We start from the raw sequence: 16,067 nt of genomic DNA, 5'->3' as shown, positions 1-16,067 counted from the left end.
AACAGTGTGTGAAAAGCTTGTGAAGAGTTACAGAAAACGTTTGGCCTCCGTTATTGCCAACAAAGGGTACATAACAAAGTATTGAGATGAACTTTTGGTATTGACCAAATACTTATTTTCCACCATGATTAGCAAAAAATCAAACAATGTGATTTTCTGTTTTTTTTTTAACATTCTGTCTCTCATGGTTGAGGTTTACCCATGTTGACAATTACAGGCATCTCCAATCTTTTCAAGTGGGAGAACTTGCACAATTGGTGGTTGACTAAATACTTATTTGCCCCACTGTACCGATTAAATTGTTATTAAATATTTGCTTTTACCAATGAAGGTTCACAGTAAAGTATTGATTGCTATAATTGTATGTTCCAAGATTGATTGCAGTAAAGAGACATTTTTGTGATTGATTACTATAGACATGTTTAGCTCTTGATAGAACTGCCTTGTCATTTTGACTGGTTTAAATCCTTCAACAAGTGAACTTCAAGGACAAGCCACAGACATTGAGAGACTAAACTGTCTAGGACATTTAAGAAATCATATTGTTGCATTTTATTACTTGCCAAATGCTATTGCTTCATGAAATGTATTTGATGAGATAATTATTAGGCTGTTTATTATATAATTGCTCTAATCAATAACTGCTCGCAATGAAGAAATGCTTTTGCTCATTGTTGCTCACAAAGAAGGAATGTTTTTTCTTGAAGAAGCCTCGAAGAGGCCTCTTGCCTGTTCAAGGACAGGCAAAAGAGGCAACTTTGCTTTGCTGAAATGTGCTGACACACTTGTATATAATTCCAACTACATGCACACACATAGCCAAACAAATACAAGGGGTGTCCCCAGCTTGCGTCCCCTTTCCCTAATAGGGCAAGACACCCCTCTGTTGCTAGGGTCATCCCAAATAAAAGACCGGTGAAGGGAGGGCTAAGCAGAAAGACTGCGGAAGCTGTATAGTTTCCCCTCCTTCTCCTTGCAAGCTTTTCAACTAAATTGAGTGCCTTCTCTCCTTATTTTGGGTAGTATTATAAATGTCGACCTAGGGATTCGTATTTGAACTTGACAGGTAGCAACGCGTTACATTAACTTCGTTACATTAACTCCGTTACATTTACTTGAGTAATTTTTGAGAAAAATTTACCTATAAGAGTAGTTTTACTAAGCAGTACTTTTTACTTCTACTGAGTAGATTTGTGAAGAAGAAACTCTTACTCTGCTACTTTGGGCTACATTAGTCATTACATTTTTCCTCTTTATTCTACATATTAGATTTTTATTCTATTTTTTTTTGCCAGAGATGCCAAAAGTGGCTCTACCAGTTTCACCAATGACACATCGCAGCAATAATCACATGACTCCATTATACTAATCAGACTCAAGCTTGCCGTTGTATGATTATGCCGTCCTGTTCAATCACGTGGCGTCTTTTAAGCACCATAAAAAATTAAGTATTTGACACAGTGCGCTGCCGTCAACATGACTCGAAAGCCTGGGATTTAACCACCCTCGTAGTATTTATTTGGCACCAATTGACCAAGGAAAATCAGAGATATGAGCCTTTTAATTTCATAATAGAAAATATGTTTTCTCCACGAGAGGGCACTCATGCTCTTTGGATGAATGATGCTTTATTTCTGTAGATTTTGTTCTTAATGTTTTTTTGGGTATTTCTTTGGCTTAATGTGGTTTTATAATAGGTTATAGTGCAGTATAATAATTACAGTTCAAATAGATAATTTTGTGCTGAGAAAAAAATCAAACATCATAAGCAGTTACACTGTTACTCATTACTTGAGCATTCTTTTCACTTAATACTTTTTTACCTGTACTGGAGTACATTTTTGGATGACTACTTTTACTTGAGTAATATTATTCTGAAGCAACGCTACTCTTACTTGAGTAAAATTTTCGGCTACTCTACCCACCTCTGCTGTCATACTTACAATACGTACAATTTCCGTCAAAATAAAAATACATGATGAACTGACACTCTTATATGATACTGTATATCGGTGAGAAATTTGACAGCTGTGTTTTCAGGTTGTTTTGGCTCCCTCTGATGATTATGCCATATGTGAGTGAACTAAGTTGAAATGAATGGACACAAAGACTCAGAGAAAAATGCATGATGAAGTGTGAGAACGCAAAACTCACCATCTCCTGTGCCGTAGTAAATTTGCTCACTGGCCTGAAAGATAAATCAGCGAGAATTCCTTTATACCACAAATGTCCCCATTCCGATCATGGGATCGTAAATAGGTCAAGATCACGTTATTTTTAGAAAATTGGAATCAGGTGAAAAAAGTCGGGTTTTTAAAATGTATTTTTTTATTTCAATTTTTAAATTTTAACTCATTGACTACCATTGACGCCGATAGACATCCAGTCAAATTTTACTAGGGATGCTGGCAGTGGCAGCCATGCCATTTCAAACAAATTTAACGTCTATTGCAGTTAGTGAGTTAGGTCAACAAGAAACAAAATAATCCAGAGGTGTCACAACTAGGGATGTCAGCGAGACGATCATGTGATCGGAAAATGAGCCCTAGCACATCATTTTTAGATCAGAATCAGGTGAAACAGATTTTTTTTTTGTTTTTTTAAATTATTTATGAGCTACGAAATAACAAACAAGATGGACAAGGATATCGTCAAAAGAAATAAAAAGTATGTTTTGTACTTGGCAACGTTTTTAGAAGATTGTGTTGTTAAGATCTTTTTAATGGCTACTAAACAACAAAATAAGATGGATAAAGATATTACGGAGCCCCTGAAGGGACATCGACAGAAATAAAATGAATTTAAGCAATCTGGTGCGCACCAGAAACTATCTGGTAAACATTAGCATTATATAGTAGGATGACCAAACATCCTCTTTTGCCCGGACAAGTCCTACTTTCACGTAGTATCCTCGTCGTCCGGGCGGGTTTTATAAATTCATAAAAATGTCCGGTTTTTATGATTTTTCACGGGACCAATTTGAAGAGAATCCCTCCGGCCGCTGGGTGGCAGCAGTTGACATGGCTCCTACTAGAAGGGAGGAAAGGAGTAGTTCTTCTTGTTTTTGTTGGCAGTTTACCCCTATCATGAGGCATTACCGCCATCTACTGGATTGACAATTTGGCCACAACGCCTGCCCAGTTGTTAAGTGTTTAACGATAAATACGTAAATAATGGCAACTGTTGACTGCTGTCGGAGATTTGACTGTAAAATCCCATTTGGTGTCGCATCGTTGCGCTGCCAAAGATTGTAAACTTTTCTAGCAAAGTTTGATTTTGCCTCAGCTAGCTATCAGTAAGCTAAACCATGCTAGGCATTATGGGAAACATAGTTTTGAACAGCTACGTTTGGAAACATGCTGGTTGAATAGTTTGTCAGTTTACTGACTGGACTACATTTCCATGGGTCTGCATTTTATATATATATATATATATATATATATATATTATATTATATTATATTTTAGTCATTATTATTTATTTTTTTATTTTCAAACTGCATTTTCCCATCCAGAGTAAAGGGGGCACTCTTTAAATATATTAAAGTGATATAGGCATCTTTGAGTGAACTTCGAGTAAAATTCAAGTATCTTGAGGCCGGGTTGAGTGTCCCCTTTTTTGGAAATCAAAATATGGTCACCCTACTATATAGCATTTAAGCTAGTGGACTTTTGCTATGCAAGTTAGCCAATTGTTGCATTCGCGTACTGCACGCTAAACGTCACTTCCGCTCATTAATATTCATGACGTTAGCAACTGTTGCTAAGGGGGGGACACGCTCGCGTTTGTCAATCATGCTAAATGCATGTAAATAGTGTATGAAAGAGATATTTACTAAAATAAACCTACAAATTCTGTCTGAAAATGATGTCCCTGGTGCCAAATTCACTGGTAAAGATGTGGAAGAACATACAAATGTTCAGTTGAAGAGATGGCTTTCGTGTCGAGGGCTGAAAAATGCCACTGACAATGACGTTCTCCTGTTTTAACAAGCTATCCTTTACCGTCATATGCCCTGTCTGTCTTATATATTATATCCTATGGTTGTCTTACGTCTCTGACCATTCTTGGGGGCAATTTATATTGTTAGTTTTGTGTAGCGATCACAAATGCTAGGCAGTGACAGCCAAAGAACACTTTTAATTTTTTCGTTGATAACAAATCTTAATTCTATTTAATTTATTTGCACTTCCCCCTTACTGAAGTTGTTTCTTTACAAGAGAAAACAACGGTGGCAGTCAGATTCCATTTTAATTTTTTTCAGGTCATTCATTGTCAGACAGAAGCAGCACGGCAAAACGCCACACTAAAAAATAAGTAAAAATATCAAGATGGCTTACCTCTTCGTCCTCTGAAGGACCATGGCCCCCAACAAAATGTTTACTGCATATGAAATGAAAATAGCTTCACCTTGCTGGCGTTAAACTGGTCTTTTGGACATCTGCGCAAGTTGATCCATTCTTCACATTTTTTCCTCCGAGTTTTTGATTTCGGGAAACGTATGAAGAAAACATCCTTCATATGTCTTAATGTCTAGAGTCGTTTGTACAAGTTCCGTAGCAGCAGTGTTTGATCGGCATGTTAATTTTAGAAAAATTACCGGAGAAAACAAGCAGATATAACATGGTTTGTGTGCGAGGACGTGTCGATAATGTCCCACTTCTACGTTATGATGGTAACATCACGGTCTAAAATTAGCATTCATGCGGTAAGCTATTGGCTTACTTGCATGACAAAAGTCCGCTAGCTTAAATGCTATATAATGCTAATGTTTACAACAATTGTCTAACTTGCATAGCAAAAGTCTGCTAGCTAAAATGCTGTATAATGCTAATGTTTTTCAGATAGTTTCTGTTGTACACTAAAAACAATCTGGTACGCACCATATAGCTTAATTTTATTTAAATTTCTGTCGATGTCCCTTGAAGGGCTCCGTGTGGTATTAACAAAAGAAATAAAAAGCATTATGTTCTGTAATAAATTATTAAAGAACTCTAAACTCATCTAGACTTGATAGTTCTCAGGATTGTTTTAAGTATTGAAAATAACAGCTGATTCACCTTTGACAAACCAAGATGCATGTTGGTGTCCCCACCCGGGTCGACCATGCTGAGCTTCTCTAAGCCAGTCCGTATTTGCTCTCTGAAAGGAAAATAGAAATTAACCAAAGAAAGGACATGACAGCATCGGTTGATGTAGCACCTGTCTTCCGTTAGTGGCATGAGAATCCGTCCTTCTGTTGAAAAGACTATAAAGGACATCCGTAGCTGAGGACTGACAAAAAGAAGAGGACATGGTTAAACCATTCAGTTTATTTTAGCGTTTTTAAAACATTTCAAACTATGTGTACCCCACCTGATAAACTTGTAAGCCAGGCGGTCCACAAAGTAATAAATTTCATTCCAGTAATGTTGCACGCTGCCAGATCTGAAAATGATAGACATTTTTAGTAGGGTTGTGCCGATCATGTTTTTTGCTCCCGATCCGATCCCGATCGTTTTAGTTTGAGTATCTGCCGATCCCGATATTTCCCGATCCGATTGCTTTTTTTTGCTCCCGATTCAGTTCCAATAATTCCCGATCATTTTTCCCGATCATATACATTTTGGCAATGCATTAAGAAAAAAATGAATAAAACTCGGACAAATATATACATTCAACATACAGTACATAAGTACTGTATTTGACAATAAATCCTCAAGATGGCATTTACATTATTAACATTATTTCTGTGAGAGGGATCCACGGATAGAAAGACTTGTGACTTTGTATATTGTGACTAAGTATTGCCATCTAGTGTATTTGTTGAGCTTTCAGTAAATGATACTGTAGGCATGCCTAAATGCATGATGGGAAGTGGAACCATGACTGTGCGTAGTGCTACCAATGGATATGTCTTCTCTGCGTTGGGAAATAACATAAGTTGTTAGGAAAAAGATGAATTGCTACCTTGCTTCCCCACATTGCTTCCCATGATATATCTAATCATAGGGAGAGGGATTGTAAGACTCTAACCAATTAGAATAGGCTCCAAAGGCCGCCCAAATTCCCTTTACTCATTAAACGCTGCCTTTATCTCTCTATATATGTAAAACGGCGCCATTACAGATTGAGCGCAATGCGTCAGTGGGTCGTGCAGCACATGCATTAATTGTGTTAAATATTTTAACATGATACAGTTTTTAAAACAATTAATTACCGCCATTATCGGGAAAAATTTGATAACCCTACCTTAAGCCTAAACTAAAGACTTTGGATGAGTCTAACATATTATGTCTGTAACGTTAAATACAATTAGAAAATGATTAAATTAAAAAAAAAAAAATATATATATATATATATATATATATCGGGATGCCGATCGATCGGGATCGGGACATCTCTAATATTTAGTATTTGTATTATACCCAGAGATTGAGGGGAGGAAGGCTGAAATTTGTCATTGCATCTAACGTAATTTTCAGACTATAAGCCACTACTTTTTTCCTTCATTTTGAATCCTGCGGCTTATTTGTTGATTTATTTGGGTAAATATGTAACAGTTTATTTGACAACGGCGTCATAAGACCTTCAAAATCATGACATGAAATTATCATGGGCATTACTGAAGGCTATACCCATGTCATGAAGTGTCATCCGGCAAATTATGTCACTAACTCCATTTATGTCCAGGTCAGATCTTTTACATCCATTCAAAAGTGAGATAATTTGCCGAATGAAACAAAATGACATCTGTCATAAGCATTCATTAATGCTCATGGCAGCGTCATGTCATAATTATGATTTTCTAATGACAGTCTTATGGCGCCACTGTCAAATAACGTGTTGACAAATACCATAAATAGCAATTATTGAAACAACAAGAACAGTAACTGAAGAAATAATTAGCACAGAACATGAATTTTGATTGTTATTTACATCTGTAGTGCTGCAATGCATGCTTGGAGGCATGTTGGACAACAACAGTGTTGACAGCAGAGGTTCTTCTTGAAGCAATGGTGGTTCATTCGTTTTTAAGACAGTCGTATGATGGCGCTGTCAAATAAAGTGTTACCGGTTAATATCTTTTGGTGTAAATATCCCATAATATAGTGTGGACAGCTGCAGTTTATAGTCCAGTGCGGCTTATCTATGAACAAATGTCGTTTTGGTGTCAAATTTGGTGGGTGGCGGCTTATAGTCAGTTGCGCCTTATAGTGTGAAAATTATGGTTATTGATTTTCCTATTACAGCTAGGGGTGTCAAACGATTAAAATTTTTAATCGAGTTAATTACTTAAAATTAATTAATCGTAATTAATCGCAATTCAAACCGTCTATAAAATATGCCATATTTTTCTGTAAATTATTGTTGGAATGGAAAGATGAGACACAAGATGGGGATATACATTCAACATACGGTACATAAGTACTGTATTTGTTTATAATAACAATAAATCAACAAGATGGCATTACCATTATTAACATTCTGTTAAAGCGATCCATGGATAGAAAGACTTGTAGTTTTTAAAAGATAAATGTTAGTACAAGTTATAGAAATTTCATATTAAAACCCCTCTTAATGTTTTTGTTTTAATAAAATTTGTGAAATTTTCAATCAAAAAATCAACTAGTAGCCCGCCACTGTTAATGCCAATAATTACTTACACAATGCTCATGGGTTCTGAAGCCTATAAAATCAGTCGCACCCAAGCGCCAGCAAGAGGGTGACAAAACTCCGAAAAACACAACAAGTACAAATTTCACTGTGCTGTCATTTTAATGTTTGAGCGGGGGCATGTGCGTAAATTGCGTCAAATATTTTAACGTGATTAATTTAAAAAATTAATTACCGCCCGTTAACGCGATAATTTTGACAGCCCTAATTACAGCATAAATTATTTTGAGAAATCCTGCAGGACGGGAGTCAAAATTTTCTTAATCCTGTGATTGAGATGGGACGGGAATAGTAATAAAGCGAGCAGGAACACATAAATACAGTAGATAATGATTTTCAGTGTTAAAAAAAAACCTATAGGACCGAAGCGTCCATATTTGTAGTTTTATTTTCATGGGCCAACCTAATCTCAACTTGCGTTGGCACGTCAAATGAACTACACATTATCACAGAATTACACTTACACAAAATTCCAAGTTATCCACCTCTTCGATGTCCGGCTGCTATATTTGCATGTACTCAACATGGCGAACGGCGGAGGTGAAAACCCAAAGAGAGAACTACACATGAAACTTGGTTTCCGACAACCCGGGCGCGTTCACCTTAGTCTTAACCCTTTGTACTGACTCCATTTTGAAAGCTGGAAAAAGGCTTCGAAACACAAGTTGACAATTAATTCAGGTCGACAACGATCAAACGGCAAGGCCAAACAGCAACATACTCAGGCGAGGAAGAGACTCAGGGTCACCATATCACGAGTCAACAAAACATTGTCTTTTTGAAGGCTTTCGCGGGGCGGGCCGTTGGCAGGAAGAACAGATAATGTGACTAGCACCTCAGACACGGTCCTTTGGTTTGCTTAGCCAAAATTACACAGCAAGATGGATATTTGGAATTTCTTTGTTTCATGTTTTGCCCACAACAACAACCACCCACAACAAAAACTAAAACTCCACCTATGATTTCTTTCATAAAGAAACTAGGAAGCATAATTCACAATGTCATTGCACAAATCTTTAATCCGCAAAGTTCCTTGATATTACATAAAAATTTGAAGTCTTACAGCACTAGATCTAATTTTGCAGAAACTGAAAGCCCAAGACAAGAATAAGTATGTAAATCAAGAGAAGCCTCTGCAAGCTTCTTTCCGCTTCTGTTTTCATTTATTATCCTGTGATGTGAGTGCCGGCGCCGGCGCAGCCAAACGCTCTTTGGAACAGCTGGCTCTCATGGAGAAAGGGTTCTGACGCTAGGACAAAGACTTAGGCTGCAGCTGCCATATACTGTAAGTGACGCGTGGCTGCAGTTTGACAACACAAATCCCAGCAGTGTGTTTTTATTATCAATAGAGCATATTTGATTCTCATTGCCTCTCCTTGCTTTCTAAGATTCTACTACCGGTGGTGTTGACCGATTTGTGTGACATCATGTTTATTCAAAGAACTGAGGAGTGTTTATTTGACATAAGACATCTAAAATTTTCAGCGTGTTACTTGATTGGGTGTTGACAACTCACGTTAGGATTTGTCCTGGTACATTATGAATAGGTTTAACTTTGTTTTCTTGCTTTCCGAAGATTTCGTTTAGGCGGAGGCTGCTTTATTGATATATCAATCTGTTGGATGACGCAAGTGCAGTGGTGAAAATTTATTGGTTCCAAATTTGAAGATGAAGAGCTTTGTTCCGAGATCGCAATTACACTACTGACAATGAAGAGCAACTTCAAGGAGAGGAAGCGCCCCCCTAAAAACATGGCGCTCAAGCACAAAGGAAACGTAAGGTAAAACTTTTGACTTGTATCTCGACTAGAGTTGTCCGATAATGACTTTTTAACCGATAACCGATATCCCGATATTGCCCAACTCCAAAAATCTGATACCGATATAGAACCGATACCGATATATGTGGGTTTGAACTTAACATGTTCTGGCTAATTGTATTGTGATGCTTTAATAATGATAAATTTAACAACTTTAAAGTTTTCCAAATAAACATTCCGTGAAAAATCAGGAGAAGCTGTGCTAAGCTGTGACCAACCCTTGTACAAAGGCAAAAGGCTTCTAAATTCACTTCGAAGGCAATAAGCATATTGGCCGGAAACTGATAATGAAAAACCGATGTCGATATTATACGATATCATTTTGAAATGCTTTACAACTGCAACAAATGCAACTCCAATTTCAACTTTGTCATCGAGAGTGTCGGAATGATGAATTTCTGGTTCAGAACTAAAATCAGAGCTTTTGGGTTAGGGTTAGGGTTCCGACGAAGTCATTCTGTAGAAGACATACTACTGCAAGTGACTTTAAAATGATAGCCGACCATATTTTGGAGACAAAACCATCCAAAAAAGTGACAGAAAAGGTTTAATAGTGAAATATAAATATATAATATAAATATAATATCCTAAATTAGTCTTCCTTTTGAAGATGCTAGGCTCCGCCCACTAAAAAAATAATCTCCAAAAGGAAGATGTCACACTCAGAATGGGTGAACACTTGGTAAAAACACTTTTCCGACCCACTTAACACTGGAAGTCCCGGGGGTTTTTGGCTATAAAGAAATACTAGAAAGGCGTCAAATGACCTGATACCAAACTGACTACTTTGCATCGTCAAACAATAGACCACTCAAACAGGCAATCGAGCAACCTGGGGTGGGGGTTTTTCACTCTGGAGAGCTGCTCATCTTGAATATTTGTAAATCCAGACTTTTTAACTCCTGGGTTAGTGTGAAAATGATGAGAGGGCCATGTGGCATGAAAGTAAGTCTAGCATCTAGAACTGTAGCTAAACCACACTTCCTATATTTAGTAAATTGAGTGTTAGAACATCTGTGACAAATCCCATCAAGCACCTTTACTTTGTCTTGACAAGTCCACAGTTTATTATGTCGAAGCACACAATGACCAAAGAACTTTCCACAGCACCTCAAACAGCTGTTTTGTCACAGCAAACACAAGCTTCAGTATACAGTACATACAGCGAAAAGGTTGTCCGCCCGATTGCCTGCCTTAGCGGTCCACTGTCCCACAAAGCCAAGGCAGCCCTGCCCTGCAAACACTCAAGATGCTAATTGGAGCAATCCAACCTTGTGGTTTTGCGAGTGTAAATGGGAATGACTAATGAGGACCTCAATGCTCACAAAAGATATGCTGATTAGAGTCAAATAGTCAAATGACCCTTCCCTGATAAGAAAAGTGATTTGTATCAACTGATCCGCCCTTGGTAGTTCTAGTGTTAAGACTTGCTACTAGAGATGTCCCGATCGATCGGGATCACGTCATTTTCTAAGTATCGGAATCAGCAAAAAAATATCGGACATGCCTTTTTGAAATATATATATATTTTTTAATTAGATCGTTTTCTAATTGTATTTAACGTTACAGACAAAATGGCTTACACTCATCCAGAGTCTTTAGTTTTGGCTTAAACTAGGGCTATCAAATTTATCGTGTTAACAGCGGTAATAACTTTTAAATATTTAACGCAATTAATGCATGCACATCTATAATGGCATCGTTTTACATATACATAGAGTTAAAAGCAACGTTAAATATGTAAAGAGAATTTTGGCAGCCTTTGACGTTTTGTTTTAATTGGCTAAAGCCTTACAATCCTTCTCTCAACAATTAGAAATACCGTGGGAAGCAATGTGGGGAAGAAAGGTAGTTGTTGATCTTTTTCTTCACACCCTATTTTATTTCCCAACGCAGAGACGATATATCAATTGGTACCACTACGCGCAGTCATGGTTGCACTTCCCATCATGCATTTGGGCAGAAGTTTAATGGCTACAGTATCATTTACTGAAAGCTCAACAAATACACTAGATGGCAATATTTAGTCACAATATACAAGGTCACATTTATCCTTTAAGAATTACAAGTCTTTCTATCCATGAATCCCTCTCACAGAAAGAATGTTAATAATGTAAATGCCATCTTGAGGATTTATTGTCATAATAAACAAATATAGTACTTATGTACTGTATGTTGAATGTATATATTGGTGCGAGTTTTATTCATTTTTTTCTTAATGCATTGCCAAAATGTATATGATCGAGAAGAATTATCGGGAATGATTGGAATTGAATTGGGAGCAAAAAAAAAAAGCAATCGGATCGGGAAATATCGGGATTAGCAGATTCTCAAACTAAAACGATCGAGATCGGATCGGGATAAAAAAAACATGATCGGAACAACCCTACTTGCTACTAACTGTTTTCATATTTCTATTGCTAATTTGGCCAAATGCTCATTCCTTTATGATCATGCTCGTACTAGCATGCGCGGCATTCAGGAGCTGCATCTACGCTTTAGCCGCATTTATGCTTTAGACCGCAGGTGGCAGTCATGAGTAAAAAAAAAAAAAGTGACAAACTCCATAAAACATAATAAGCAAGTGAATTTAAAATTATAGGGGAGCCTTTTTTTGGACACAAATCTATCCCAAAGTAGTGACAGAAAAGGCTTAATAATGGAATAATATTCTAATTAGTCTTCTTCTCACAGCAAGAATGAGCTGCAGATTTTTGCAGTCTGCTAGCATGCTATCCATAGGCTTTTTTTGTTGCCATGTGACTGTTCTGTCATTCCGTCAACATGTACTAGCTAGCGGAGCACTAGCAAACTCACTACAGCCACATGCGGCTCTTTAGCGCTGCCCTAGTGGCTCCCTGGAGCTTTTAAAAATTTTGAAAATGGAAAAGGATGGGGGAGGGGAATTTATTTTTGTTTTAATATGGTTTCTGTAGGACAAACATTCTTCTAATTCATTAATATTGTTATGAAGTTTAACTTGAGGCAGCACCGTACAACAGAGTAATTACGTGGTGCACTGCTGGGAAAATAAACATTTAATCATGAACGCTATTTATATATTTAGTAGGATAATGTACAAAAATATAGCATGTGTTTCCATCTTTATAGCAATCTTTAACTTTCAAATGTTGTGATTAAACAATAGCCTTTTCATTTTTCCTGTCCTACCGAGCCTTTAACGAATCGGAACCACCGTACCGAGGTATGTACCGAACCGTGATTAGTGTCTACCTGTACACCCCTACAGAGAATGTGTCTCTGGCCCAAATCATAGACTTCATAATATATTGCTGCATCACGCCTTCCCGAAGGCACACTTCGAACACTCCGCTTCATTTATTAGCAGTCGTTCACATGCAGCGATCTAACGCCGAATTTAGGTTGAAAAATTATGACAGCTGTACCGCATACAAACAGGAATGATTGTCTAAGGAGTGATTTGTTCGAGGATTCAAGGTAAATATTATATTTTTCGTACCATGCATGCATTTAGAAAACGTTGTGGATAAAATTAATGGGCGAAATTAGCCACTACAGCATTGGCATTATACTTCACAATATTTACGTAAAATACCCGCTAACTACCCGTTTTTTTTTGTTTTTTGTTTATTTTTGCCTTTAACCAATGATCGAGACTGTTTTACGTCCATATCTACACAGAATATAGGGATTTAAGCATTTATTCACAAGAATTTTCAACGCAAAAAGCTCTTTGTTGTACTAAGGACGACATATTTACATAAAATAAATGCTAACTGCCCGTTTTTTTTTTGTTTGTTTTTTTTGCCTTTAACCAAGAATCGAGACTGTTTTACATCCACATCTGTAAAGAATTCAGGGATTTAAGCATTTATTCACAATAATTTTCATAAAAAAAGCTCTTTGTTTACATATGGCGGCCACTAATTTGCTTACTGACTAGAATCATAGTTCGCAATATTTTGCTAACTGCCCGTTATTTGCTTTTAACCAAAAATCGAGACTGTTTTACATTCATATCTATAAATAATTCAGGGATTTGAGCATTTATTCACAAGAATTTTCAACGGAAAAACCTCTGTGTTTACGTATGGTGGCTGCTAATTTGCTTACTGGCTAGCATCATTGTACGCAATATTTACGTAAAATAAATGCTAACTGCACAGGTTTTTTGCTTTTGACCAAGAATCGAGACTTTTTTACGTCCATATCTATAAAGAATACAGGGATTTAAGCTTTTATTCACAAGAATTTTCAACGGGAAATGCTTTTTGATTATAAATGGCAGCCGCTAATTTGCTTACTGTCTAGCATCATAGTTTGTAATATTTATGTAAAATAAATGCTAACTGCACTTTTTTTTTGTTTTTTTTTTTGCTTTTAACCAAGAATGTGGACTGTTTAACGTCCATATCTATAAAGAATTCAGGGATTTAAGCATTTATTCACAAGAATTTTCAACGGAAAAATCTCTTTGTTTACATATGGTGGCCGCTAATTTGCTTACTGACTAGCATCACAGTTGGTAATACTTGCGTAAAATAAATGCTAACTGCACGTTTTTTTTGCTTTTAACTAAGAATCGAGACTGTTTTACATCCACATCTGTAAAGAATTCAGGGATTTAAGCATTTATTCACAAGAATTTTCATAAAAAAAGCTCTTTGTTTACATATGGCGGCCGCTAATTTGCTTACTGACTAGAATCATAGTTCGCAATATTTTGCTAACTGCCCGTTATTTGCTTTTAACCAAAAATCGAGACTGTTTTACATTCATATCTATAAATAATTCAGGGATTTGAGCATTTATTCACAAGAATTTTCAACGGAAAAACCTCTTTGTTTACGTATGGTGGCTGCTAATTTGCTTACTGGCTAGCATCATTGTACGCAATATTTACGTAAAATAAATGCTAACTGCACAGGTTTTTTGCTTTTGACCAAGAATCGAGACTTTTTTACGTCCATATCTATAAAGAATACAGGGATTTAAGCATTTATTCACAAGAATTTTCAACGGTAAATGCTTTTTGATTATATATGGCAGCCGCTAATTTGCTTACTGTCTAGCATCATAGTTTGTAATATTTATGTAAAATCAATGCTAACTGCACTTTTTTTTTTTTTTTTTTTTTTTTTTTTTTTTGCTTTTAACCAAGAATGTGGACTGTTTAACGTCCATATCTATAAAGAATTCAGGGGATTTAAGCATTTATTCACAAGAATTTTCAACGGAAAAATCTCTTTGTTTACATATGGTGGCCGCTAATTTGCTTACTGACTAGCATCACAGTTGGTAATACTTACGTAAAATAAATGCTAACTGCACGTTTTTTTTGCTTTTAACTACGAATCGAGACTGTTTTACGTCCATATCTATAAAAAATTCAGGGATTTAAGCATTTATTCACAAGAATTTTCAACGGAAAAAGCTCTTTGTCTGTGTTTCCACTCAGTCAGCTTTGGCGGAGATAGGCCCCCTCGGAATCGTCAGAACAGAACTCATGATGCTGTTTTGCGATTGTTTACATTACTGTGACTTGCTGACAGTTTAATGGACAGTAAAAGTGAAAAGCTGTCAGCTCTCTGCCTTTTACACTGAAAAGTAAGTAAAGTCTATCTCAAACAGATGACAATAATCTTTTAAAGGCCAGTCAAATCAATGGTGTCTCATGCATATTTTTGTTTTAGTCTTATTGAGTAAATCTACAACTGATTTGTCTTGCATAGATTTACACCTCATTTTGTCATCATAAAAAGGAAGATTGCGACATTTAACTTAAAAGTTGAACATAGAAGCATACAAGTGTAAAAAGAGAAGCACTCACTTGTCTAAAACAAAGTACAGGTCAAATCCTCCGTAGCAGGATGACCCAGCTTCTCTCCTGTCGTGGCTCTGTCCGGCAGTGCCGACTACCAGCGCCACCACCACAATACCCACTTCCACGCCAAGCAGGACCTGCCTGCACCAGCACCGGGACATTCCTCGGAATTGAAAAGAATCCTCGTCCTATATATGACTTTAGGAGAATGTAAACATGAGTGCACTCCGGGTTTTGTCTTTCAACCTCAATCAGCCTCAAGCGCAGTCGCAGCCAGTCATGCTGTGGAGTTAGGAAAGCGTCTGGAATCAGACTCCCATCTCCTCAGCAACAGATGTGAGCAGGAAGAAGGGGGAGTGAAGCCTTGGATGTCCTTCCCTCTCTCAACACAAATGATCCTGTCAACAAAGCTGAGCCATAACCTCACAGCACATTACATAATCAATAATACTAACTCACATTCCATCATTTGATAAGAAAAATATTTTCTTTTTAAAAGAGCATTTGAACCCTTTTAGCGCGAGCAGTCACTATAATGGAAGAGTATTTAAAAGTTGACACTTAACACTGTTGACAGTTGACAACGTTAAACCTTTAAAGAGCAAGTGACTATTTTTGGTCATTAAAAAATAGCAAATATTAGCAAAATTGTCTTTTTCCATTATTAATCTTTATTGTATATATAGTAGCCGCGTCATTTTCAAAGTATCGGAATCGGCAAAAAAATATCGGACATGCCTTTTATATATATATATATATTTTTTTTAATTAAATCGTTTTCTAATT

General features: G+C 36.7%; 1 protein-coding gene across 1 annotated transcript in view; it reads right to left on the bottom strand.

The window, feature by feature from the left end:
* The window catches only part of antxr1b (ANTXR cell adhesion molecule 1b), a 50,647-nt gene extending 35,040 nt beyond the window's left edge, over positions 1-15,607 (bottom strand). Inside the window, exons 1-5 of the mRNA XM_057819697.1 lie at positions 15,288-15,607; positions 5,356-5,427; positions 5,203-5,274; positions 5,061-5,142; positions 2,155-2,188 (exon numbers count right to left, since the gene is read on the bottom strand). Of these exons, the coding sequence (XP_057675680.1) occupies positions 2,155-2,188; positions 5,061-5,142; positions 5,203-5,274; positions 5,356-5,427; positions 15,288-15,442 (415 nt within the window). The 5' untranslated portion in view covers positions 15,443-15,607. The remainder of the gene's footprint in view (positions 1-2,154; positions 2,189-5,060; positions 5,143-5,202; positions 5,275-5,355; positions 5,428-15,287) is intronic.
* Between the last annotated feature and the right edge of the window lie 460 nt (positions 15,608-16,067).

The sequence above is a fragment of the Corythoichthys intestinalis genome, chromosome 17 (assembly GCF_030265065.1).
Source record: "Corythoichthys intestinalis isolate RoL2023-P3 chromosome 17, ASM3026506v1, whole genome shotgun sequence".
In the NCBI taxonomy this organism is placed as follows: Eukaryota; Metazoa; Chordata; class Actinopteri; order Syngnathiformes; family Syngnathidae; genus Corythoichthys; species Corythoichthys intestinalis.
The sequence above is the reverse complement of the archived record's forward strand: the minus strand, read 5'-3'. Positions and strand labels throughout refer to the sequence as shown.